At 54.1% G+C, this 26723-nt stretch overlaps 1 protein-coding gene across 1 annotated transcript in view; it reads right to left on the reverse strand.

The window, feature by feature from the left end:
- Positions 1-18325: 18325 nt before the first annotated feature.
- The window catches only part of LOC125626864 (alpha-2-macroglobulin-like protein 1), a 56386-nt gene continuing 47988 nt past the window's right edge, over positions 18326-26723 (reverse strand). The window contains exons 29-36 of the mRNA XM_048830384.2: positions 25945-26156; positions 25494-25709; positions 25219-25343; positions 20579-20669; positions 20088-20156; positions 19536-19638; positions 19058-19099; positions 18326-18710 (exon numbers count right to left, since the gene is read on the reverse strand). Of these exons, the coding sequence (XP_048686341.2) occupies positions 18676-18710; positions 19058-19099; positions 19536-19638; positions 20088-20156; positions 20579-20669; positions 25219-25343; positions 25494-25709; positions 25945-26156 (893 nt within the window). The 3' untranslated portion in view covers positions 18326-18675. The remainder of the gene's footprint in view (positions 18711-19057; positions 19100-19535; positions 19639-20087; positions 20157-20578; positions 20670-25218; positions 25344-25493; positions 25710-25944; positions 26157-26723) is intronic.

The following is a 26723-nucleotide window of genomic DNA, read 5'->3' on the forward strand; positions in this document are numbered from 1 at the left end:
CTCCCCATCCCCAGTCGCGCTCACCTCGCCAGTGAGCTCTGTGCACCAAATTAGCGCCACTTAAGAACTGAACCTGTGATATGATGGTTGTTTCTCCCGACACAGGCTGTCCTGGATCCTCCCCAGGACGGGCTTCCCGTAGCTGTATCTGTTTAGCAGAGGGGAGGGAGACGGTAAAGGGGAGGGGAGGGGCGCCCGTGGTGGGGTCCTTGCTGTGGTGGGGCTGGTCATGCGGGTGGGAGTGAGAGCCCCAGGGAGCCCTGTCTGGCCATGAGCATGGGGCAGAGCGGGGTGCAGGCAGGGAAGGGGCAGGTCTAATCCTGGCCTGGGTGCGGTACCAGCCCCCCCTTTATCGGCCTGGCAGCACTGCTTTCAGACTCACCAACCGCACACTCGCAGCAGAATCGTCTCATCCAGCACCGTCACCACGGGGGGCAGCTCAAGGATCACTTTGAACTTGGGCAGCACTGGGGGGCAGCCAGGGACAGGGTGAAACTGACCCGCAGCCCCAGCTTGGGGGTTTCATTGTGATCCTCGGCCTTGGAGCTTCTCCCTGGGTCTTGCAGCCCCCTCACCAACCTGCCAGCTGGGCTGGGAAAGGCCCAGAAATGCAGCAGGGCTGGGCAGAGGCTTTAGGCTGCAGCAGTAGGGTTGCCAGCTGTCCAGTTTTCAACTGGAACGCCCGGGTGAAAAGGGACCCTGATGGCTCTGGTTGGCACCACTGACCGGGCTGTTAAAAGTCCAGTTGGCGGAGCAATGGGGCTAAGGCAGGCTCCCTGCATGCTGTGGCTATGTGCTGGTCCCAGAAGCTGCAGCATGTCCCCCCTCTGGCTCCTACTCATAGGGGCAGCCAGGGGGCTCCTCACGTGACCCCAGCCTCAAACATCCGTTGGGGATCAGGGTGGTGGGAGGCAGTTGAGGGGGTCAGGGGCAGGTGTCTGGGGCAAGGGTGAGGGTAGAAGGCATTTGGGGAGGTCAGGGGCAAAGGTCTGGGGGAGGCAGTTGGGGGGGGGGTCAGGGGCAGGTGTCTGGGGCGAGGGTGGGGGTAGGTGACATCAGAAGTCTTCTCTCCCCCTCCCCCACATGAGCCAGAGGAGGTTTTTTTGTGTGGGAGGGGGAGGATGGAGAGGGGGCCACTGACATTTCCCTCTCCCTCACAGCAACACCCACTCTGGGAAGGGTGTGTATGTGTGAAGAGCCCTTTGTGCTTCAGGGGCTGAGCAGAGGTGGGGCTGGGGGGTACAGGGCAGATGTGGGTGGGTGCTAAGGTGGGGCTGGGGGGATAGAGTTAGATGCTGGGTGGTTGGTGAGAAGCTGGAAGCTCCGTCCCGTCCGGCAGCCAGCGAGCTCCATCAGCAGGGGCCAGGGTCAGCTTCCGCGATAATTTGGGTGACATGGTAACTGCCCCCATACACCTCCCATGGACACTGGGAGGTGGCAGGGGGTGGGGTGGCTGGAGAAATCCAAAGCAGACCAAAAACATGAAACGGTCATGGTTTTGACTCATGATGTTGGACCCACAGACATCTCGCCACAAGGAGACTCAGGAATCCCCCTCCCTCCCCATGTGCTGGACCCGCGGCCTCGGTCGCTGTCCTGGGCCCCGCTGCCCACCGTATTCCTCCACGCTGAACGAGTGCCTCGTCCCCTGCGCCTGGATGGCGTAGGTCCCCAGGGCCGGCTCTGCAGACAGCGGGAGGGACAGATCCACGATGCCCTGCTGCGGAGTCACATCTCGCCACTGGGCGATGCGGTTCCCGCTGGGATCCTGGCACACGAACACGCCCTGCTCAGCAGCTGCCCCCACACACAGCTCGTCCCCGGCAGCCCCCGAGTGCCTCGTGCTGCCGACGGGGCTGGATCGACGGCCGGGGGCTCAAATCCTTCTCCTTAGCCTGGAGCAGGCACCTCCGGGCAGCCGCTGGGCAAGGGGGCCCTGCCAGTGCCCCTCAGCCCTGACCCGAGGGCACCGCCTGGGGGGGGAACAGGCTCCCAAGGGACGCCCCATCTCCAGCCTGGATGAAGCCCAGGGAACAGGCTGTAGGGACCATTTCCATCTCAGTTCTAGGTCTCTGTGGGTATGTTCCCTGTCCCCTTCCCCACACACAGCCCCCCCAAACCTCCACCCCTCCCCTCTGCCCCTGTAGCTCCCAAAGACCCTCCCTCTTCCCCTGCCCTTCCCCCATTCAGGCTCCCACGGGAGCTCCCCGCTGAGTTCCCCACTGGCCTGATCAAGTCGCTGCCTGACCCAGAGTTCGGGGGCTGGGAACATTCGGGGTGAGCGACTCAGGCAGGGATCCCAGCCAGCCCCAAACCCACCTGCCTCCTGGACAGACAGCCCCAGACGCTGCAATGGGGGGGTGGGAGGACGTAACCTGATGGCACAAATGTCCCCTCCCTGCCCCCCATGTGGTCCAGCCTAGAAACACCCTTGCTCTAGGACGCTTTGCACCCCCACAGCGGGGCAGAGGGGTCTAGAGCTGGATTGCTGGACACTGTGGTCACAGCCCAGACTCCTCTGGGATCCCCACGACTGAACACCCCCAGGTGCACTCAGATGAGCCAGACAGGAAGAGGAGGAGGCTGGAGAGGCACAGACTGACCTGCAGAGTCACCAGGGGCAGCTGCAAAGCAAACAGACAGGAGATGGCTGGTTAGAGGGACAGGAAACACCCCCCACTGCCCAGGGCTCTGCTTGTGACCTCCCCAGGGCCGGGGTGTCTCTGAGGCCAGGGGGGATCATGCAGACAGCAGCGGGGTGACCGAGAGAGCAGGGACCGGAAGGGGAGTCCACAGCCCTGCCCACACTGGGACCATGAGGCTGGCGCCTCGCACCTCCCCTCCCTGCAGTGGCGGATGCAGGGCAATGGGTGGCTGGTCTGTGCGTGGCAGGGTGAGAGGCTGGGGTCTCTGCCAAGGGGCAGTCGAAGGGCTGGGGGTCTGTGTTGCAGCCAGTGGCTGGGCGAGATGGCTGGGAGGGGAGATGTCAATCTGTATTTCCACACTGGGCCCGATTCTGCCACCTCACTCAGAGTGCCCAGCGCGGTTAGGCTGAAAGGTGCTAATGACTGTCATCCTGGGGGTGGGGGGCTGGCATCCACAGCCAATCACAGACTTCACTAAAGCCAGGGGGTGGCCAGTGCCCTCATTCAGGCTCCATGCCATGTGCAATCACCCCTCTCTGCGTAGTAAAGAGACTGCAAACAACAGAGGCGACTGCCCAAGGCACTAGGCCCCAAGGGGCGGGTCCACACTGCTGTTTTCAGCCGGCCAGCACAAGCCCTGCTATTGCAAGTCTGTTAACCTGCCCTGGGAGACTCGCCCCCAGCAGCAGTGAAGACCGGGGTGGCAGCTGAGGCGTTCCCAGGATACCGGAGATCCCGGTGTTTCCAGGAATGGCGAGGGCCCTCCCCGCTGGCGTGACCTCCCACATTCGGTGTGTGTGAGTTCACGCCAGCAGGGGCGGAGCAGTGCGCTCTTCCAAAGGGCGCCCGCCATCCAATACCAGACATAACCATGTACTGGATGGGGCAAACCACCCCGGAAGAGGACTGTCTGATTTCAAACTGGATGAATGGCCTGCCTGGTGTAAACATACCTAAGATGTTCAGTGCACCAGGGCCCTGTTACCCTGCCCCCCGGCCCCTGCCCCCCGCTCTCACCTTCCTGGGACTGGGAATGAAGTCTTTGTCCAAACTGACGATTCGAAACTTCACTGGAAAGGAGCAGAGGCAGAGGTGGGATCAGCCCCGGCTTGGTTTGTCTGAGTGAATTCCCAGCTGGGGAAGGTGCCAGCCAGACGCCCGGGCACTGACGGCCTCTGTGAACCCGCAGAATGGGCACAGCCCGGGCAGTGCAGCGCCAGCTTCCCCACGCTGCCCTCTGCCAATGACCACGGCCCTGCCCTGCGCGGCTGGAGGCTGCCGGGGGCCGATCGGTGCCCCTGCCGCGTCTGTGCCATCACCAAGGACGGGCTGAGACCCCCACTTGGTTCCATACAGGCCCCCAAACAGGCCTCAGGCTTTGGGCCTCTCGCCCCCTGGGACCGGGTGCAGACAGGCCTAGAAGTGACTCTCCAGGACTCTCCCTCCAGCAGCTCCTGCCCTCTCACCTGTCTGTCCCGGCTTGTAGACGGCCTTGTCCGTCTGCACCAAGGCCCCGGGCTCCAGTGCCTGCAGCAGCACTTTCTTCCGCTCAGAGAAGTGCAGGGTGTCTCCCCGGATTGAGACGTGCAGCTCCGCCGCGTCCTGCCGCCCCCCGGATGGGGCTGGCACCTGCACACGGGGAACCCCAGCAAGGCCACAGCGGCTGGTAACGGGCCGGTCGTGGTGCAGACCCACTATCGCGTGGGCAGGGGGGCAGTGGTGTTTGGGAGTCCCTGTTCCAGCCCCCCAAAACACAGGAACCCCCTCCCCAGCCTGGGGCCCTGAACGGGAGGGAGCATGAACCTGGGCGCTCGATGGAGTTGGAAGCCAGGGCGCGCTCTGTCCCCCCCACCCCATCCCCGCTCCCTCCTGCCTGTCACTGCTGAGGGATGGTCTCGAGTTCTGCGGCTACAGCTGCCCAGTGAGTGACCAGCTCCGTGCCCAGGGCCAGTCCCCGAGCCCTGCTGTGCCCGGGCCCTGAGGCTGGGCGGGGGCTGCAGACCCGGGGCTGACGGGCTCCGTGCCCATGGCCAGTGCCCGGGGCCGTGCCCATGGCTGCGGGCGGGGGCTCACCTGGAAGCGCACGTTCTCGTGCAGACGGGGCTCCTGGACCTCTCTCTCCAGCAGGGGGATAGCGCTGGGCCCATCCCCCCTCTCCAGCCGGACGCTCACCCGGACGGTCTCGTTGAGGTCGCTGAGATGAACGGACACCGTCCCCGTGTGCGGGTGGTAGAGCACGGCTGGGCTCACCACCACATAGCGCCTGGGGAGGGGAAAGCACCATGGGCAGTGCGGGAGGGGACAGCCCAGAGCCTCCCCCAGGGCCGGGGGTGACTCCCGATTCCCGAGTGTCCCTCCCGCTGGGGACAGGCCTGGGTCGACGGGGCTGGAGGCTGGTTCGTTTCTCTAACCACAGGGCAGGGGCAGGGCAAGGCCCCCCGCTGCATCCCCTGCCCCAGCCTGCCTCCCGCGGAGCTGGAGGGGCCTCAGGGGCACAGAGAGGGGCTCAGTTCCCGTCCATCCCCGTCCTCTCGGCTGCTCGGTCTCCCCAGAAGGGGGCGGCTAGTGGTGCTGAGAGTGAGCAGAGACCCCTGTGCATGGCGTGGGCGGTGGGGGGGGCTGATTAGTCTGGGGCTGGACTGAGCACCTGAGCCCTTTGCAGCCAGTAACCAGCTTTAGATACAACCTGTCATAAATCTAAAGGGAAGGGTAAACCCCTTTAAAATCCCTCCTGGCCAGAGGAAAAATCCTCTCACCTGTAAAGGGTTAAGAAGCTAAAGGTAACCTCGCTGGCACCTGACCAAAATGACCAATGAGGAGACAAGATATTTTCAAAAGCTGGGAGGAGGCAGAAAAACAAAGGGTCTGTGTCTGTCTGGGTGATGCTATAGCCAGGGACAGAACAGGAATGGAGTCTTAGGACTTAGTAAGTAATCTAGCTAGGTATGTGTTAGATTATGATTTCTTTAAATGGCTGAGAAAAGAACTGTGCTGAATAGAATGAATATTTCTGTCTGTGTGTCTTTTTTGTAACTTAAGGTTTTGCCTAGAGGGATTCTCTATGTTTTGAATCTAATTACCCTTTAAGGTATCTACCATCCTGATTTTACAGAGGTGATTCTTTTTTACTTCTATTAAAAGTCTTCTTGTAAGGAAACTGAATGCTTTTTCATTGTTCTAAGATCCAAGGGTTTGGGTCTGTGGTCACCTATGCAAATTGGTGAGGATTTTTACCAAACCTTCCCCAGGAAGTGGGGTGCAAGGGTTGGGAGGATTTTGGGGGGGAAAGACGTGTCCAAACTACGTTTTCTCAGGAACCCAGATAAAGTTTGGTGGTGGCAATGGAAGTCCAGGGGCAAAGGGTAAAATAGTTTGTACCTTGGGGAAGTTTTAACCTAAGCTGGTAAAAGTAAGCTTAGGAGGTTTTCATGCAGTTCCCCACATCTGTACCCTAGAGTTCAGAGTGGGGAAGGAACCTTGACACAACCCCACCTCCAGGCCACTCTGCACCCCGGGGCCTCCGCCCGCTCTCACAGGGACCCTTCGGTGTTTGCACCTTCGGGGCACTCCCAGGTTCTGGCTGAGATGTTTGTTTAACGCTCTGTGTTCATCGGTAATTACTGTTCTATTTCATTGGGGCCTAGAGACCCATCCGAGCTTGGTCCCCCTGCACTGGGGCTGGACAGACCCGCAGACAGAGACAGGCCGTGGCCCGAGGAGGTGACAGGCTGACAGAGCAGGCAGCCACAGAGGATTATCATCCCACGGTACAGAGCCTAGCTGAGGCTCAGAGGGTCGGTGTCTGGCTGGGGGCGCACAGGGCATCTGCAGCAGAGCCGGGCTCTGAACCCAGCTCTCCCATGCCCCAAGCCACTGTCTTAACCAGAGCCAACCTCCCCCGGTGCTTGGAGGGGAAGGAACAAGGGGCCCAGGAGGGACCCAGCATCGGGGTCTGAGTTCCTGGGGAGAACGGAACTGTCCCGTCAGTTTTGGATCAAGCAGCCCCCTCATCGGTGCCCTCGGCTGCTCCCCCTCTGGGTCTTTCTTCCTCGCGCTCTCCCCCGCTCTGTGCTGGAGACCAGCCTGCTCTGCCCTGGTACAGACTCTGGAGCCAGAGTTTTGCTTTGATCCAGGGTAAACAAGGGTCATGTCAGGTCTCTGGCTGGGGCTGGGGGATGCAGCCAGGACAATAGTTAAACACCACCCACAGCTGCTGGATTCGAGGCTCTGACAGGTCGTTGCAAAGGTTTAGGTGGGCCAGGAGGTCCCTTGCATTGGTTACATGGCAGGGGGTGGGGCCCTCTGGGGGTCCGTGGTGGTGCAGGAGCCCAGATGCTGGGAAAGCCCTGGCCGGAGCAGGCGGGAGGCACTTGCTGAGAAATGAGTTTGTTAAAGTGGGTTCTGGCAGCGACCCCACTACTGCAAAGCAAATGAGAAGAACATTGGGGTTGCTGAGCATGTCTCGTGAAAACCCCATTCACGATCGCTGCTAACGTTCTCAAACTGGGACTGCCGGGGAGGAACTTTCCAAGCTCAGGCTCTGCTTTGGGTGGAATTTTTTTGGTAAACTTTCAGCAAAAACTAATCACACCATTTCTTAGAGCACGGTCAGCATTAACACAGGTCGGTTTTTCCAGGGCAGTCCATTTTCCTGAGCATTTCTTTGAGGAGTTCTAGCACCTCCAGGCCTTGGAGCCTGGAACTGAAATTTGGCAGCGGGATTGTGCTTGGCCAGGGGTGGCCAACCTGAGCCTGAGAAGGAGCCAGAACTTACGAATGTACGTTGCCAAAGAGCCACTGTAATACGTCAACAGCCCCCCGTCAGCTCCCCACCTCCACCCCAGATCCTCCCACCCTCTGACAGCCCCACCGATGAGCACCTCCCCCTCCCTCCCTGCACCTCCTGATCAGCTGTTTCCCGGCGTGCAGGGGGCTGGGGTGGGGGGAGGAGCGAGGGCACGGCTGGCTCAGGGGAAGGGGCGGCAAGGGGTGGAGTGGGGGCAGGGCCTGTGGCAGAGCCAGGGGTTAAGCCAGGGCTGGCCTTACAATGAGGCGTCCGCCTCAGGTGCCAGACTGTGTGTGTGTGGCGGGGGGGCGTCCCTAGGACCCAGAGTGTAAAAGATGGTGTCTGCTGCTGGTGCATCTGGATTCTCTCTGCTCAAGATGCACAGAGAGCGGGGAGTGCTGGGCTGGAGGGAGGAGGGCACAAGAGACAGAACAGGAAGGCAGGAGAAAAGGGGAGAGGGAATCACAGAAAGCAGCAGGAGCTGCAGGGAGAGAGAGGAGGAGGTGCCTTTTATGTACCCCTCGAGCACCCCCAGGAACCTGGGCTGATTAACCCCAGCTTCTCAGGGAGCTTCCTGTGTCCTGCTGCTTCCCTGAACCCACTTGAGGAGAACAGACCGTCAACTGAAGTAGTAGGAGCCAGTTAGGTCATTAAGACTCTGTTATCTTCCCTCGCTCAGGCCCTGCTACCAGCCTGCTTATTTGTCCTCTTCAATTGAGTGTTGAGAGCCACTATCGCTGGCCCAGAACAGCAGCCATGAGTGAAAGAAGAAAACGCCCCTCGGGGGCAGCATTCAGAAGAAGAAAGAAAGCAAAGGAAGCTTTTCTATCTAAGCAGGAAGGAGCTCTCCTGAGATACATAGACACAAATGTTCACAGTGAGCCTTCCGGCCCCAGGGAGGATGTGGGTGATGAGGAGATGCCTGATCTTCCAGTTAGTCAGAGTGCAGGTGACCTGGCAGCTCCTGCAGCATCCATATCTCCATCTCAAATGGATGTAACCATGCACATTCCTGAAGAAAAGTGTAGCTCAGAGAAGGGTGGGGTGGAGGCGCAAGAAACAGCGGCTGCTGAGTTTAGTTCCTTAAGTCTAGATGATCCAGGACTCTGGACCCACTTGAGCAGTAGCCTGAGGGACTTCCTTGTACTGCATGGGCCACAGCAAGTGAAAAACTTCATGTTCCCCAAAGACAATGAAAATAGAAGCTTCCATCCAACACATTACTGGCATGAAATCCCCAATGGTGACAAAGTGGAGAGGCCATGGCTTATGTACACAAAAACCCAGATGCTGCATACTGTTTTTGTTGCCAACTCTTCCAGTCTAATGTTCCAGCCACACTGGGTTCTACAGGAACAAAGGACTGGAAAAATCAGGCTGGAAATCTGGCATGCCATGAGAAGGCAGGAAATCACCAGAGAGCATTCCATAGGTGGAAAGAGCTTGAGATGAGACTAAGGTTAAAGGCCACCATAGATGATCAGCATCAAGAGAAGATTGCATCAGAGTCTCTTTACTGACAAAATGTTCTGAAAAGGCTCATTGCCATTGTGAGAATGCTCACGACCCAAAACCTAGCACTGCGTGGCACTTCAGATCAGCTGTATGTGCCGAACAGTGGAAACTTCCTTAAAATTGTGGAGCTGATGGCTGAGTTTGATGCTGGACTTCAGGAGCATCTAAGAAGAGTCACCACCCAAGAAATGTACACACACCACTACCTTGGAAAAACAATTCAAAATGAGATCATACAGTTACTGGCAACAAAAGTCACACAGAAGATTGTGGCAGATCTGAAGTCAGCAAGATATTCCTCTGTTATTCTGGACTGCACACCTGACATCAGCCATACAGAACAAATGACTTTAATGGTGCGTTTTGTAACAACAACAGAACCTAGTGAAAGTGTCCCTGCAATGGTGACGGTCAGAGAGCATTTTCTAGAATTTATTGACATTGATGATACTACAGGAGCTTTGCTTCTTAAATGTGCTTCTTAAAAAGCTGGAAGATACAGGAATTGCGATAGCTGACATGAGAGGTCAGGGCTACGATAATGGTGCCAACATGAGAGGCAAGAACAGAGGAGAGCAGACACGGATCCAAGAGTTAAACCCTCGAGCTTTTTTGTCCCATGCAGTTCTCATTCATTGAACTCGGTGGTCAGTGATGCAGCATCAGCGTCTAGTGAGGCTTGCTGAATTTTTAAATGTAATTCAAAGCATCTATGTATTTTTCTCTGCATCAACTCATCGATGGCAAATTTTGAAGCAACATCTGGGAACATCCTCTCTGACACTGAAACCACTGAGTGCCACATGATGGGAAAGTCGAGTGGAGGCGATAAAGCCTATCAAACACCAACTTGGGAAGATAGATGATGCCACCATTGCCATTATGGAGCATAAGGCTATGACAGGAACTGTTCATGGGAGAACAGGGGCAGAGGGAAATGGAATCACCAGAAACATACATAACTTCAAATTTCTGTGTGGCTTAGTGTTGTGGCATGACATACGGTTTGAAATAAATGTTGTAAGCAAGAGACTCCAAGGTGTTGACCTTGATATATCTGGAGCAATGGAACATCTGGACAAAGCAAAGTCATACCTACAGTCTTACCTGTCAGATGAGGGATTTCAAAATGTTCTGAAGAGTGCACAGAAGTTGCCAGAGGAACTTCATACTGAAGCTATTTTCCCACCCATTCAAGAATACAAGAGTCACCGAAGAAGAAGACATTTTGATTACAAGGCACGGGATAATCCCATAAGAGACCCCAGATAACAATTTAAAGTTGAATTCTTTAACCAGGTGCTAGATTGTGCAATACAGTCAGTTGAAGAACGTTTCATGCAGCTCAAGGAACACAGCAGTATATTTGGGATGTTGTTGGACGTTCCAAAACTCCTCACTATACCTGAAGAAGGCCTACACCAGCAATGCAGGGCACTAGAGACAGTGTTGACACCTGATGACATGTGCAATATTGATGCAAGTGATTTAGGTGATGAACTGAAAGTCCTTTCAAGATACATTTCAGCAGGATCAACTCCAAAGGCTTTTCTGGAATATATGTGCACAAATAAGATGGCCACCATCTTTCCAAATGCTTTTGTTGCTCTGCGCATACTTCTAACGCTTCTTGTAACAGCTGCCAGTGGAGAACGCAACTTCTCCAAGTTGAAGTTAATAAAAACACATCTACGCTCCACAATGACACAGGAGAGGCTGGTCGGCCTTGCAACCATCTCAACAGAGCATGAGCTGGCCCAGACTGTGGACCTTCAGGCAGCAGTGCAAATCTGTGCAACCAAGAAGGCACGGAAAGCACCACTTTGATTATTCAAACAGATAAAAATGCCAGTGTTTACTATGCAGACAAGAAAAGTTACATTTGCTGTTGAGGCATTTGAAAGTTAAGTGTTACTTAAAATTTTTGAACATGGCATTTTAAGTTGTTAGTTCTCCTTTATTGGGGTAGACAGCAGAGCAGTACCATGAGAGGATTAGAACAGGAAGAAGGCAGAATTGAGACCTTTCAAAGTTTTGGCCCAAGCCAGGGGGCATGGGGGGGTCATCTGAGCTCCCCACCTCAGGTGCCAAAATGTTGTGGGCCGGTCCTGGGTTGAGCAGCGAGAATCCTCCGGCACATTGGACGGTTGGTGCCTGTAGCTCCAGCCCCAGAGTCGGTGCCAATACAAGGAGCCGCAGATTAACTTCTGCAGAGCCGCATGTGGATACGGAGCCCCAGGTTGGCCACCCCGTTCTAGGGGAAGAAAAGGGTTTTTCCTGTTGCCATGAAAATCCACGTCGATGTGGCTAGGTTATAAAGTATAGAACATTGCCGTTTGGACCTGGTCAGTAGAGTGTCTCAGTCACTGACAACTTGGTAGAAAATGATCTTGAATGGTTATGGATCACTGTCCTAACCGATACAGCACAAGATGGGAGGGGGGGTTGCAGTTAGCTGGTGTCTGGGGCAGATCACCAAATCACACTAAGGAACAGGATCAGTGGCTCCTTATGCGGCTATTTATAGAATGTAGGAAAAAAAAGCTGTGTGATCATGGGGGATTTCAATGTGAGTGACACATGCTGGCAGTCTGGTGCTGCCAGTACTAAAATGTCTTTGGAATTTCTTATATATTTTCCTATCTCAAAAAGTGTTCCAGCCCCCTGGGAGTGTTCTGTATGAGCTAAGAGGAACTGATCACAGAACTAAACATGAACGGTAGCCTAGGTACAGGTGATCCTGACTCGATCACATTTATAATGTGCCAAAAGAGTAACGTCCAGACCAGTAATATTTCCACTTGGTGCTTTGAAAGGGCCTGTTTCACAAAGCTGAAAACAATTATGAGCCAAACCAGCTGGGAAGAAGAATTTAATCAGAAAAATGTGAATAATAATTGTGAATTATTTAAGAACACTTTACTAGATGTCCCAAAAGCCACAACCAATCAAACTGGTTAAAAAACTGACCTGGCTCAGAGGGCAAATGAAAGCAACTATAAAATATTTTTAAAAATGATGTATATCAAAGGGAAGAAAGGAGAAGTTGACAGAAATGAATATAAATGAGGACTATAGAAAATTGATAAGGGAAGTAAAATGACACATGAAGAAATCTATGGCCAGCCAAGTTAAGGACAGTAAGAGGGATCTTTTAAAGTATATTAGGAACAAAATGAATATTAACAGTGGTACTGATCCATTATCAAATCAAGTGGCAGAATTATCAATAATAATGCAGACGGGAAGCCGGAACAGGGGCGGGGGAGGGACAGCAGGCCTTGGCTCTATTACGTTCAGAAATCTGAGGGGAAGAGGTGGCATTGGGTCAGGTCCTTGGCGGAAGAGGTGGTGTGGGGGTGGCACCTCGGATGGAATGAGCGGAGTGGTGTGAGGGTGGGAGCTTGGGGAGAAGGGGCAGTGTGGGGGCAGGGCCTGAGGGGAAGGGGCGGTGGGGGGGGCATAGTTCAGTGCTGGTGTCCCCCCCAATTTAGGAAGCATCCCCCATGCCTGAATGCTGAAAAGGCAGAAAGGTTCAATAAATATTTTTGTTTTGCATTTGGGAAAAAAACAGTTGAAGTTGTTCCATTCCACTAGTATCTGGGGAGAATGTTAAACAGCAGCTACCAAAGTGAGACATTTTAAAATCAGCAGCTCCAGATAACTTATATCCAAGAGTTTTAAAAGAGCTGGCTGAGGAGCTCGCTCGACTGTTAATGGTGAAGTTGCAGAAGACTGGAAGAAAGCTTATATTGTGCCAATACTTTAAATGGTAAATGGGATGACCTGGATAATTAGTGGCCTGTCAGTCTGACATGGATCCCAGGCACAATAATGGAGTGGCTGATACGGGACTTCATTAATAAAGAATTAGAAGAGACTCTCATGATTAATGCCAATTAGCAATGGTTTATGGAAATCAGATCCTGTCAAACTAATTTGATATCTTTTTTTGATGAGATTATAAATTTAGTAGATAAAGGTAATAATGTCAATGTAATTTACTAAGATTTCTGTGAAGTGTTTGACTTAATACCACATGACATTTTGATTAAAAAACTAGAATGATACAAAGTAATACAGCACACATTAAATGGATTAAAAACTGGCTGATAGGTCTCAAAATGTAACTGTAAATGGGGAATCATCATTGATCGAGGGGGTTGCATAGGGATCAGTTCTTGGTTCTGTGCTATTTAACATTTTTATCAATGACCTGGAAGAAAACTTAAAATCATCAGTGATAAAGACTGCAGACAACACAAAAATTGGAGGAGTGTTAAATAACGAAGATGACAGGTCACTGATACAGGGTTCTATGGATAACTTGGTAAGCTGGGCACAGGCAAACAATATGTGTTTCAGTGTAGCTCAGTGTAAATGTACACATCTAGGAACAAAGCATGTAGGCCATACTTACAGGATTGGGGACTCTGCTCTGGGAAGCGATGACTGAAAAAGTTTGGGAAGAGTGTGTGGATCAGCTGAACATGGCCTCCCAATGTGATGCTGTGGCCAAAAGGGTTAATAAGATCCTTGGATGCATAAACAGGGGAATCTGGAGTAGGAGCAGAGAGGTGATCTTATCTCTGTACAGTATCTGGCACTGGTGCGACTGCAGCTGGAATCCTGTGTCCAGTTCCAGTGTCCGTCATTCAAGAAGGATTTGATAAATTGGAGAGGGTTCAGAGAAGAGCCACGAGAATGACTAACGGATTGGAAACATGGGTTATAGTGATATCTTCAAGAGCTGAATTTATTAGCTTAGCACAGAGATGGGCTAAAGGGTGATATGGTTACAGTCTATATGTACCTACATGGGGGACAAATATTGGATAACAGGCTCTTTAATTTAGCAGAGAAAGGTATAACATGATCCAATAGCTGGAAGTTGAAGCTAGACAAATCGAGATTGGAAATATAGTGTACATTTTTAACAGTGAAGGTAATTTTTAAGTCAAGATGAGATGCTTTTCTAAAAGATCTGCTCTAGGAATTATATTTGGGAAATTCCCTGGCCTGGGTTATACAAGAGGTCTGACTAGACAATCACAATGTTCTCTTCTGGCCTTGGAATCTATCAAGCTATGAATATTTGTCTTGCTACATTGCATCTGCGCTGAGCACGCTGAGCACGCTTCAGCCCAGGTCTCTTCCATCCACATTGAATATACGATCATTGGGACTGGCTGGGTCCTGACCTGTAGGGAGACTCACAAGGGAGCTCTGGGTTTGGGAAGAGGGGGAGGGGAGAGGGTTGTTCTGTCAGCTCCCCTCCCCCACCACTGCAGACACCTACACAGCAGTGATGAGCTGCCAAAATCTTAACAATGGGTTCCCTCCTCACCCCACGAAGGGGTCGTGGCCCACTCCCGCCCCCCCCGGGACTCCTGCCCCATCAAATCCCCTGCGTTCCTTGATGCCCCCCTCCACCAGGACCCCTGCCCCATCCACCCCCCCTCCCCTGTCCCCTAAATGCCCCCAGAACCGGGCAGGAGGGTCTTGTGGGCCACTGTAGTGGGTGCCCATCCCGCCCCTAAGAGCCAGAGGGACCTGCCAGGGGGCAAGGTGGGGATTCCTGGCGGTTCTTACCTGGAGCAGCTCCCAGGAAGGATCTGGCAGGTCCCTCTGGCTCCTAGGGGCGGGGGAGCGTAGCTGGGGGGGAGCGGCCGCTCCCACCACTGATCACATCAAAAGTGGTGCCTTAGACACCGACTCCCTGGGTGCTCTGGGGCTGGAGCCCCCATGGGGAAAATTTTGTGGGTGCAGAGCACCCACCGGCAGCTCCCCACCCCGCGCCCGGACCCAGCTCACCTCACCTCTGCCTCCTCCCCTGAACGCGCCGCCCTGCTCTTCTTGTCCACACCCCCGGCCCCGGCTTCCCGCGAATCAGCTGTTCGCATGGGAAGCCTGGGAGGGCTGAGAAGCAGGGGGCGGCTTCCCGCTCAGGCCCAGGGAGGTGGAGGTGAGCAGGGGTGGGGCGCAGTTCCCCTGTGCGCCCCCCCCCCCCCGGGTTACCTGTGCGGCACGGGCGGCCCTCCTCACGCCCCCCCCCCACCCCAGCTCACCTCCACTCCACCTCCCTGGGCCTGAGCCCAAAGCCGCCGTCTGCTTCTCAGCCCTCCCCGGCTTCCTGCACGAACAGCTGATTTGCGGGAAGCTGGGGGGGGGCCTTCAGGGGAGGAGGTGGAGCAGAGGTGAGCTGGGGCCAGGCACAGGGTGGGGAGCTGCCGGTGGGTGCTCTGCACCCACCAGATTTTCCCCGTGGGTGCCCCAGCCCCGGAGCACCCACGGAGTCGGTGCCTAAGGCGCCACTTTTGGCCAGTTGTTAAATTTAGAAGCCCTTTTAGAACCAGTTGTCCCTCGCAGGACACCCAGTTCTAAAAGGGCTTCTAAATTTAACAACCCGCTCCAGTGAACCGGTGTGAACCCGCTCCAGCTCACCACTGCTACACAGTGAGGCTGCTGCCTGCTTGCCCTGGCTCTCTGCCAGCTCCAGGGATGCAGAGATCTGGCCCCAGGTCACTGCCCCTTGCTGGTTTATCCTCAAATATTTACCTGACCTCTGGGATGGTTGAAAAGTCACCTGGATTTCAGTCCCACCAGGCAAACAGGGCCCTTTGGGGCTGGTGAAGCTGGGGGTGGGGTGGGAGGCCACTGTCCAGGGGAGAGTGATTCAGGAAGCGGGTGAGCATCAGGCATCAGGCCTGGGGTCCGTATCCCTTATATTGGCGTCCATGGAATGGCTCAGATCTCGGTCATGGCCAGTCCTGGCATCACAGAGCCCAATTCTGCCCTCGGTCACAGCTGGGCATCCCGAGACAGCCCCTGGGGGGGAGCCACAGTTGGTGCAGAGGGTCCCCATAAAGGGAAAGCAGAGCTGGTGGGATCTAAGCCCACGCGGGCTGCGCAGGGACCCACTTCTCTCTTGCGCTGTCTCCATTTGATCTGCTCTGCGGTTTTCAGCTGCATCTCCAAGGCTCCAGTTGTGCTGAGCCAGCCCTGGGTCTGAGACATTCACAACTGAATTCAGTCTCCAGGCTTCCCACCGCAGGGCTTCCCACACTGCTTGGGCGTCCAATATTTGCTAAGCATGCACCTCCCTCCGTGTGTTTGAGCCTTCAGCCCGGGCTGCTACTACTTGAGCCACAGCATTCTGTTCAGTTGCAGCAGGACCAGGTTGTTGTCCTGGATGGGTGATGGGCTGTTCGGCTCTGTGGGCTGGGTGGGATGGAGGTCCTGCTCCACGTGATCGCCCAGAGGTGCCAGGGGCCACTAGAGCCATGTTCTGTGCCCAGTGAGGGAAGCCCACCCCTCTTGCTAGAGCAGCTCCCACTTGTTTCCAGGACAGGAGCTGGCGCTGCTGCTTTGGTGGGGGCAGCAGGAGGCGGCTCTGTGGAAGGTTCGAGATCAGTGATATTCTGGCAGAAGCACAAGTGCCGGAGGGGAAATGGGGATTGTTCTGAACAGTTTATGTCAGTGGTTCTCCAGCTGTGGCCCAAGGACAAACGGGGGTTGGCAAACTATGTTTAAGGAGTTCGCGAAAGGCCGTCATTCCCACAGAACAGTGGTTTTCAGCCTGTGGTCTGCAGCCCCCTGGGAGTCCGCAAACTCTAAGATTTCCAAGGGGGTCAGCACCTCCACTGGAAATGTTTTAGGGGTCCACAAATGAAAAAAAGGTAGAAACCCTGGGGTTCCTATCTATGCAATATCTGAATGGAATCTGATGGCACAAAGAAAAGCCAATTCTCCAGCCTGAGGGCTGAATATCAAAGACCCACAGCAAACAATGACGGGGTGAGAGCATCTCAAAGAGAGACTATTTTATCATGAAAAGAAAAGGAGTACTTGTGGCACCTTAGAGACTAACCAATTTATTTGAGCATGCGCTTTCGTGAGCTACAGCTCACTTCATCGGATGCATACCGTGGAAACTGCAGAAGACATTATATACACACAGAGACCATGAAACAATACCTCCACTGTCCTGGGTGGGAGGAGGTATTGTTTCATGGTCTCTGTGTGTATATAATGTCTTCTGCAGTTTCCACAGTATGCATCCGATGAAGTGAGCTGTAGCTCACGAAAGCTCATGCTCAAAGAAATTGGTTAGTCTCTAAGGTGCCACAAGTACTCCTTTTCTTTTTGCGAAGACAGACTAACACGGCTGTTACTCTGAAACCTATTTTATCATGGCAGCCTAAATAGAGGGGCTGCTACGAGCTCCCCCTACAAACGTCACAGGCAGCAGGAATTAAATACCACCAGCTCTGTTAGTGTAACCTTATCCTTACAGAAGCCAGGCCCAGGCAAAGAGAAGGAGAAATGCCTTTTTGTGACTGCCCCCTGCCTGTACACAAGACAATACCGTCTTTCAATATGGGAGCACATCCTATTCCCCAAATATTAAAGTCCAGTTCTCTTTCCCCCTTAGACAGGCACATGCAGCCCTCTGGGATATATTTGTGCCATCCTTTCCAATTGAGACTGAGCTCGTGATCGTGACTCTTTGGTGAATCTTTCACACTCCGGCCCTGGGGAAAGCCCCTGCAGCTATAAACTCAATCAGGTGCCTTTAATATCTGCACAAAAGAAAATGAGCTTCCCGCTTTTAAAGGGGACCCACAAAGAGTTCTTGATTCTTTACGATGGATAGGGAGGGTCTGCACGGTCTATGTATTTATTTTTCTTGCGTCTTATTTACCCTGTAAGTATCAGGAATGTCAAGTCTGGTCTGCCCTGGGGTCTCTGGAGGACTTGCTGGGTATCTCACAGCATGTACACTAGGCTCTCACACCTAGCTTGACTGGGGATAGACTTTCACAGAGATCACCTTTCCCCACAGTGTTCCTTAGTCCCTGGAATTAAACAGATGGTAACAAAACAAGCAAGAGTAGTAAGGCATCAGACATGCTATTCCTCCCTCTCTTAGGCCTGGGCTTTGAAAACCAATTTAGTTCAACCCATGCAAGCTGGTAGAGGTGCTTCTGTCAGTCTGAGAGAAGAGTAGATTCTGGTTTAACTTCAATTCCTAATTGATTGAACCTAAACTAAAATAACCCTCCTTCACACCATAATAAATGCATCCACACGGAGGTTTTCACTGGTGTAAGTAAACTGATTTAAAAACTAACTTCAGTTGAATTGGTTCATTTTCATGTAGATGTGTGTAACAAGAGCAGCTCTGCGAGCCAGGGCTGGAACCCGGGGGGGGGGGCTGCCCTCCCCAGGGTTAAAGCCAAACCCCACAGCAATGACCGAAGGGCTGGGGAAGGGGACAGAGCCACGGTCCCAGGATCTGGCTGCTCTGAGGATGCACAGGAGCCGTGCGAGGAGCAGCAGCAGCAGGGCAGGCACAAAGCGACAAAACAGCCTCACAAAGAGGTGGGTTTTTGTATTTTGTTTTACACTGAACCTGCTGCTCCAGGTAGGACGGGCAGCAAACCCCAGGGGTCCCCACTGCAGCCACTGGTCCCTGCGTGTGACAGACAGCTGGGATCACACGGGCTGGTTTGGAGGCCGAGAGATGGGATAGCAAGTGGGAAGTTTGCAGAGCGAAGTGGGACGCGTTGGCTGAAGAAGGTGCTAAGGAGGATAGGGCAGCTGGTACGGGGAAGAGCAGCAGATGAGATGAGGCCTGTCCGTGCTGCCCTGATCCTGAGGTGTCTGGTTGCTGGCGCGGCGTTCTCGGGATGGATGGGAGGGGGCTGCCCAGCAGGGGCGGGGACTTCAGCGGGAATTTTCCATCTTGTCGACATCAGGGGCTTTAAACAAACACAAACATTCCCTGAGACAGGATCAAAATCAGCCCCCCCCCACACACACACACCTGGCAGACACCTGTAGACATGGACCTCCCAGAACTCTCCCAACCCCCACAAAGACTCTCCCCTCAGAGTCACCCCTGCCCTCAAGAGAGATTCCCTTGTGCCCCACATAGACCCTTCTCCCCAGATGTCTCTCCCCCCACACACATGGTCCTGGTGGGTTCCATGCTCCCATCTCCCCATCCTTTGCCATCTACAACACACACAGACCTCTCCCGCCCATGGACTCCCTCCACCCATAAAGTTGTAGGGACTGGAGTTGTGTGTGGGTACATCACACCTACCTGAGCCGCAGGGGGGGCTGTACTCAGCCTCCGTGTGTTCACCTGCAAAAGCAAGGGATGAAAGGAATGGCACATTAAATGTGAGGGGCCCTGAAGGGCCAGGACTCAGCTGCTCCTGCTGGGACGGCCCCAGTTACACCAGCCACACCCTCCCCACTAGCCAGGTGAGCACACGGCTCCCGTGTCCCTCGCGGTGAGCCGACCCCACAGATCTAACCTGGGAAGGCTCTGACCTGAGTGGGATTTATGGAAATAGGGCACTTGGAACCTGGGGAGATTTCAGTGATCCCACGCACTGAGTGTGACACAGAGCCCGCGAGAACAGCTGTAATGGGGGTGGAGCCAGCATAGGACATGCCCACCCAGCCACTGAGTGTGCCACAGAGCACTGGGGTGGAGCCAGGACAGGACACCCCCTCTGCAGCCACAGACTGCGGCATGGGGCCCGCGGGAGCAGCTCTACCAGGGCGGGACTCACCCGTCTCATAGTAATCGTACAGTCTCACTGGGGCTGCTCTGAGATTCTTCACAGGGAAATCCTGCTCCAGGGAGAAGGTGAAACTCGCCGCCTCCTTCGTCAGCTACCGAGAGAGCGACAGAGCAAGCCCCTGGGCTGAATGTCTGCACTGGCAGCTCTAACCCCCTCCTCTCCGAGGCTCGGACTGGCCCAACCCACTTCCCTCTGCCCCTGCGGCCTGGAGCAGTGAGAAAAGGCTCCCCCTGAATCCCTGTTCACCCCCCTGCAAAATGTGACCCCTTTCATCACACTCAGGGCCCAGCTCCAGCCTCCACAACCCTGAGCTCCCCGTCGCTCAGTTCACGGCCCTCCGTGGGGTTGGCTGAGTCTGGTCCCGTCTCCCCGTCCTTTATGGAAACGGGTCACTTGAACCAGGGGAGATTTCAGTGACCCCACGCCGTGCGTGTGACACAGAGCCCACGAGAGCAACTGTAATGGGGGTGGAGCCAGGGCAGGACACGCCCTCCCCATTCACACCAGGCCCCCCTGGAGCCCTGAGCCGCCCACACTCACCTGGTCCAGATAGAGCGTCACCTGGTCGTTCTGCACCTCCAGCCTCTTCACCGAACGCTGCTTCTCCAGCTAGGAGCAGAGGGAGGAAACGGCTGAGCCAGGAACGGAGGGGCTGGGGCAGGAGTGTCTGCTCTGATGGGGGCTGGGACATGGGGCACCAAATGCCCCTGTTGCCGAGGGGCCTGGCTGCCACCCTCCACGTCAGTCACAGCTGCGCACTGGGTGTCTGCTGGGGGAGGGGCGAGAGTCTAGACATGGGCGTCCTCTTCTGGGGGAGCTAAGCAGGGTCAGGACCTGCTCAGTGACTGGATGGGAGACCCCAGGGCTGCACAGTGACCCGCTGCAGGGGGCAGGGCTCTGCAGGGGGAGCTCCCCCTGGGGGTCAGAGCTGTAATCTGTGTTCTCCTGGGGGTCTGGGCTCTCCCCCATGGATCAGCCCCTCGTTTCACGCTGTGACTGGCCCGGCGTGTTCTCCTCCCTGGGAAGCTCACCTGCCTCACGGAGCTCTTGACGGGGGTGTAGCCGGACGGCAGCTTGGCCTCAATGATGGCCATGTTGGTGGCTGAGCGCTCTCCGCTGTACCTGCAACAGGAGCCGTGCGCTGAGGTTGGGGTTTGCTCTGGATACAGACCCCAGGGGGATGGAGTAGGAGGGGAGGCCTCCTGTCTTCTCAGACCTGCCAGCATCTCTAATGCCCTCTGCCTGCTCTGGGTTGTGAGCCCAGAGCATCTGGGAGCTGTTAACTATCTCATAGCATCCCCCACGTCAAACCTAAAGCCTAAAGTGTATCATGTTAATTCTGTAAAGCCCTTTTATTCCAGAGAATTAAAGGTTTGTCAGTTTGCAGCCCAGGGAGGAGATGATGTTGAGTGGCTTGAAGGTGTCTACTACGAAGGGAAAAGTGACGGTGGCGTGGAAGAGGTGAACCTCTCCATGACCCTTGGGCGTATGCAGCGACAGCAGATCAAGGAGCTGTGCACTAGCTTCGCACCAATGTTCTCAGCCACCCCAGAACAGACCGAACGGGCATACCACTCCATTGACACAGGTAATGCTCGCCCAATTAGAGCCCAACCTTACCGGGTGGCTCCTCAAGCCAAAATTGCTATAGAACGGGCGATCCAGGATATGTTACAGGTGGGTGTAATCTGCCCCTCTGGCAGTGCATGGGCATCTCCAGTGGTTCTAGTTCCCAAACCGGATGGGGAAATAAGCTTTTGCGTGGACTACCGTAAACTAAATGCTGTAACTCGCCCAGACAACTATCCAATGCCACGCACAGATGAGCTATTGGAGAAACTGGGACAGGCCCAGTTCATCTCTACCTTGGACTTAACCAAGGGGTACTGGCAGGTACCACTAGATGAATCCGCCAAGGAAAGGTCAGCCTTCACCACACGTCGGGCTGTATGAATTTAATATACTCCCTTTCGGGCTGCGGAATGCACCTGCCACCTTCCAAAGACTTGTAGATGGTCTCCTAGCGGGATTGGGAGAGTCTGCAGTCGCCTACCTTGACAATGTGGCTATATTTTGTGATTCCTGGGCAGAACACCTGGAGCATTTCCAGAAGGTCTTCGAGCGCATAAGGGAGGCAGGACTAACTGTTAAGGCTAAAAAGTGTCAAATAGGCTTCAACAGAGTGACTTACCTTGGACACCAGGTGGGTCAAGGAACTATCAACTCCCTGCAGGCCAAAGTGGATGTTATCCAAAAGTGGCCTGTCCCAAAGTCAAAGAAACAGGTCCAATCCTTCTTAGGCTTGGCTGGATATTATAGGCGATTTGTACCGCACTACAGCCAAATCGCCACCCCACTGACAGACGTAACCAAAAAGAAACAGCCAAATGCCGTTCAGTTTTGTTCAGTATCTTCATAAATGATCTGGAGGATGGTGTGGATTGCACCTTCAGTAAGTTTGCAGATGACACTAAACTGGGAGGAGAGGTAGATACGCTGGAGGGGAGGGATAGGATACAGAGGGACCTAGACAAATTGAAGGATTGGGCCAAAAGAAATCTGATGAGGTTCAACAAGGACAAGTGCAGAGTCCTGCACTTAGGATGGAAGAATCCCATGCACCGCTACAGTCTAGGGACCGAATGGCTAGGCAGCAGTTCTGCAGAAAAGAACCTACGGGTTACAGTGGACGAGAAGCTGGATATGAGTCAACAGTCTGCCCTTGTTGCCAAGAAAGCTAACGGCATTTGGGGCTGTGTAAGTAGGGGAATTGCCAGTAGATGGAGGGACGTGATCATTCCCCTCTATTCGACACTGGTGAGGCCTCATCTGGAGTACTGTGTCCAGTTTTGGGCCCCACACTACAAGAAGGATGTGGAAAAATTGGAAAGCGTCCGGTGGAGGGCAACAAAAATGATTAGGGGACTGAAACACATGAGTTATGAGGAGAGGCTGAGGGAACTGGGGATATTTAGTCTGCGGAAGAGAAGAATGAGGGGGGATTTGATAGCTGCTTTCAACTACCTGAAAGGGGGTTCCGAAAAGGATGGCTCTAGACTGTTCTCAGTGGTAGCAGATGACAGAACAAGGAGTAATGGTCTCAAGTTGCAGTGGGGGAGATTTAAGTTGCATATTAGGAAAAGCTTTTTCACTAGGAGGGTGGTGAAACACTGGAATGCGTTACCTAGGGAGGTGGTGGAATCTCCTTCCTTAGAAGTTTTTAAGGTCAGGCTTGACAAAGCCCTGGCTGGGATGATTTAATTGGGGATCGGACATGCTTTGAGCAGAGGGTGGACTAGATGACCTCCTGAGGTCCTTTCCAATCCTGATATTCTATGATTCTATGATTCAGTGGACTAAAGAGTGTCAGAAGGCCTTTAACCAGCTTAAAGTGACACTCATGTCTGACCCTATGCTCAGGGCCCCAGACTTTGACAAACCTTTCCTAGTAACCATGGATGCATCTGAGCATGGTGTGGGAGCAGTTTTAATGCAGAAATCAAGAATTGCATCCTGTTGTGATTCTCAGCAAAAAAAGTGTCTGAAAGGGAAAGCCACTGGTCAATCACCGAAAAGGAATGTTACGCTATTGTGTATGCTCTGGAAAAGCTACGCTGATACGTTTTTGGGGAAGGTGTTTTGACTTGCAAACCAAGCATGCTGTGTTGAAGTGGCTTCATACCATCAAGGAAAAGAACAAAAAACTTCTTCAGTGGAGTTTAGCTCTCCAAGACTTTGATTTTGAAATATAACACATTCCAGGAACTTCTAACAAAGTGGCTGATGCACTGTCCCGTAAAAAGTTTCCCAGAATCAACTGGTTAAAATTGTCCTTGAAATGTGGGACATTTTGTTAGTTTTTATATAATCAGGAAGAAATCACAGCCAGTGTGGAACAGGCTGTCCAGCACCATCTGTGATTTGGGGGGCATGTCATAACCATATAGCTAAGGGTAGTGTAAAATTCCTCTGTTACCTGTAAGGGGTTAAGAAGCTCAAATAACCTGGTTGGCACTTGACCAAAAGGAGCAATGGGGAAAGAAGATACTTTAAAATCTTGGGGGTCAGGGGGGAAGGCTTGGTTTGTGCTCTTTGTTTATGTGTTTTCTCAGGAGGCAGAGAGGCACCAGATCAGACAGAAATCCATCTCCTTCTCAGCAAGCTGCCTCTCTCTTTCCTTCTCCTCCAACTCCAAGCACCTAAAGGCCATCTGTCTTTCATGTTCTTTCTGTCTCTCTTCAGCTTCCAATCTGGCTAATTCTAACTTTTTTTGGACCTCACTTTCCGTCATCCTAGCCTTCATGTGCTTAGCTTAGCCTAACCCAAGAGCTAGAAAGAAAAAAAAAAACACTTAGGAATTCCCTTGCAGGAAGTTAACTACCCTGCCCTTAGGCAGAGAAAGAAAAACTCCAGCTGCTCTCAGCTTAAAAAAAAAAAGGTGTCCTTTAAAAAAAAACCTCCTTGCTTTCCAAGCAGCCAAAAGGAAAAAAGAAATTGTCCTTTTAAAATCCTAAGCTCTGTACTTTTGGTTCAAAATGATCCCTCCACGCTGCCACCATGTCAGGGTTCCCTCCCCATTCTGAACTCTGGGGTACAGATTTGGGGACCCGCATGAAAGACCCCCTAAGCTTATTTCTACCAGCTTAAGTTAAAAACTTCCCCAAAGCACAAATTCCTTCCTTGCCCTTGGTATCGCTGCCACCACCAAGTGATTTAAACAAACATTCAGGGAGGGCCACTTGAAGCCCTATCTTCCCAAAAATATCCCCCCAAGCCTCTACACCCGCTTTCCTGGGGAGGCTTGAGAATAATATCCTAACCAATTGGTTAGAAAGTGAGTACAGACCCAAACCCCTGGGTCTTAAGGACACTGACAATCATTTCAGGTTCTTAAAAGAAGAATTTTATTAAGAAAAAAAAAAGGTAAAAGCATCACCTCTGTAAAATCAGGATGGAAGGTAACTTTACAGGGTAACAAAAGATTTACAACACAGAGGAATTCCCTCTAGGCAACTTCAAAGTTACAAAAACAGGAATGCACCTCTCTCTAGCAAAGGGAAAATTCACAAGCTAAAACAAAAGATAACTTAATGCGCCTTACCTTGGTTACTTACACTTTTTGTAAGATTAGAGACTCGTTTCAGGATTGTTTGGAGGAGATGGATTTCTGCCTGACCTGGTGCTTCTCTGCCTCCCAAGAAAATACACAAACAAAGAGCACAAACCAAGCCTCCCTCCCACAAAGTTTTAAATTATCTTCTTTCTCCACTGGTCCTTTTGGTCAGGTGCCAACCATATTATTTGAGCTTCTTAACCCCTTACAGGTAATGGAGGAATTTTAGGCTACCCTTAGCTGTATGGTTATGACAGCCCCACTAGCCCCCAGCCAGCCTTGAGCTCCCCAGGCAAGGGGCCCTGGCCCCAGGAGTGTCTTGGGAGCTGACTGTCTGTTCTAGATCAGCCCTGGGACCAGCTCTTTAGTCCCTGGCACATTCCAAGGGGCCCCCTGCCTCTGCCCCGAGCCCTGGGGGTGGATGGCTCCCACAGCGATTCCAGCCATGCCCCGGCGCTGCAGTGGGGCGGCTCTGCCCCGGCCATTTCCCTACTGCCTGGGGCCTGTCCCTGCCCCCGGGAGCTCAGACCCAGATGGGTGGGGGGCTGGGGCTCATACCGGGCATGCAGGACGAGGCCGAAGTGGGATCTGGCGCTCTCGGTGCACTCCTTCGGCTCCGTCTCCACCCGCAGGTCAAAGGTCACGGCGCTCTTTGGGGGCGGCACGTTGTAGCGCAGAGTCAGCTGGGAGAAAAGCAGGAGGGCTGAGGAAGAGCCTGCTGCGTCCGCCACAGCAGATCAGAGCCTGGGCCCAGAGCCAGGTGCCGTGGGGCAGTGCCAGGGCACAGCCAGTCACCACTGGGCCGGCTGGTCCCCAGGGGCCCCTGCACTCACCTGCACAAAGACACAGCCCTCGCCGCTGGCCCGCACCGTGTACTGCCCGGGGATCTCCTGCAGGGCCGCTCGCTGCAGCACCAGCCGGTTGGCGTTCTCCACGTGGAATTGCTGCCGGGCCCCGGCCTGGGAGCTCACTGTCACCGACACAGCCCCGCTCGTGCTGTAAGTCAGGGCTGCGTATTTGGCCAGGGCCTGCAGGGCCACCACCGTGTCCTGGGGAAAGAAAGTCACCGAGCTGCTGTCACGCTCTGGGGAGAGGAGCCCGGCTCAGACTCACTGCGGCAGCATCGGGACCTGCCGGGGCGCTGACACCAGGACCCCGGCTCCCGGCCCCTGAGGGCAGGGAGCTCGGCACCCAGGACTCCCTCTCCCAGGAAGGGCCCGGCTCAGCTGTGGAGATGCAGCTCCTGGCCCCTTCCTGCACCAGGGTCAAGGGCAGGGGTGTTACCTGTGTGGAAGCAAAGCCCCCATAGGGGTTCTGCTGCTTGCTGAGCCAGCGGACGATCTGGGTGGCGGTCGCCATGTCGGCAGCAGACACATTGGGCAGGGAGAGATAGGCCAGGAGCACGTAAGCCGTCATCTCCACCTCCGCTGACGGGGCCTTGTTCCCGTAGGGGCTGGGCAGGGCCTTCACCTTCCTCTGCCAGTGGAGCTGTCCCCCTAGGAGAGGAGCCGAGGGAAGGGCAGCCCCATGGCTGCAGTTACAATACAGTGGGTCACCTGTTTGCTTTCCAAAGGGGCCCCAGGGGCTTCCCAGGCCAGAGGGACGCCTGCCCCGCACTGAATGCAGCCACCTCTGGGGCAGGACACGGCAGCTGATTCAGAGCGCACAGGAGGGCTACACAAGTGTAACATGATGCACTGGGTGGGTCATCAGCAGGGATTGAACCCTGGACCTCTGGCTCAAAACCCTGAGCCTCTGCTGAGCTCGAAACCCCTGAACCTCTGGTGCCTGAGCTAAAAGCTGAGCCCAGGTGGGTCACTGGCTCCAGGCGACCCCTAAACCTCTGGTGCGCAGCCACTAGAGGGGGCAGAGATCCCCTGTGTTAGTTTGGGCCCCTGCCCAGAGCCTGACCCAGCCAAAGGGCATGGGGCAGAGCTGTCGGGTTAACACCCCCCTCCTGAGTGATCCCTGGGGCCTTGAAGATGGGACCCTCACCCATGGGCTGTTTCTGTCCAGTGTCCAATGGGCCCTCAGTGCGCCCCTAGGAGCACAGCTCAGTCTGA

Source organism: Caretta caretta, chromosome 27, assembly GCF_965140235.1.
Source record: "Caretta caretta isolate rCarCar2 chromosome 27, rCarCar1.hap1, whole genome shotgun sequence".
NCBI classification, from domain to species: Eukaryota; Metazoa; Chordata; order Testudines; family Cheloniidae; genus Caretta; species Caretta caretta.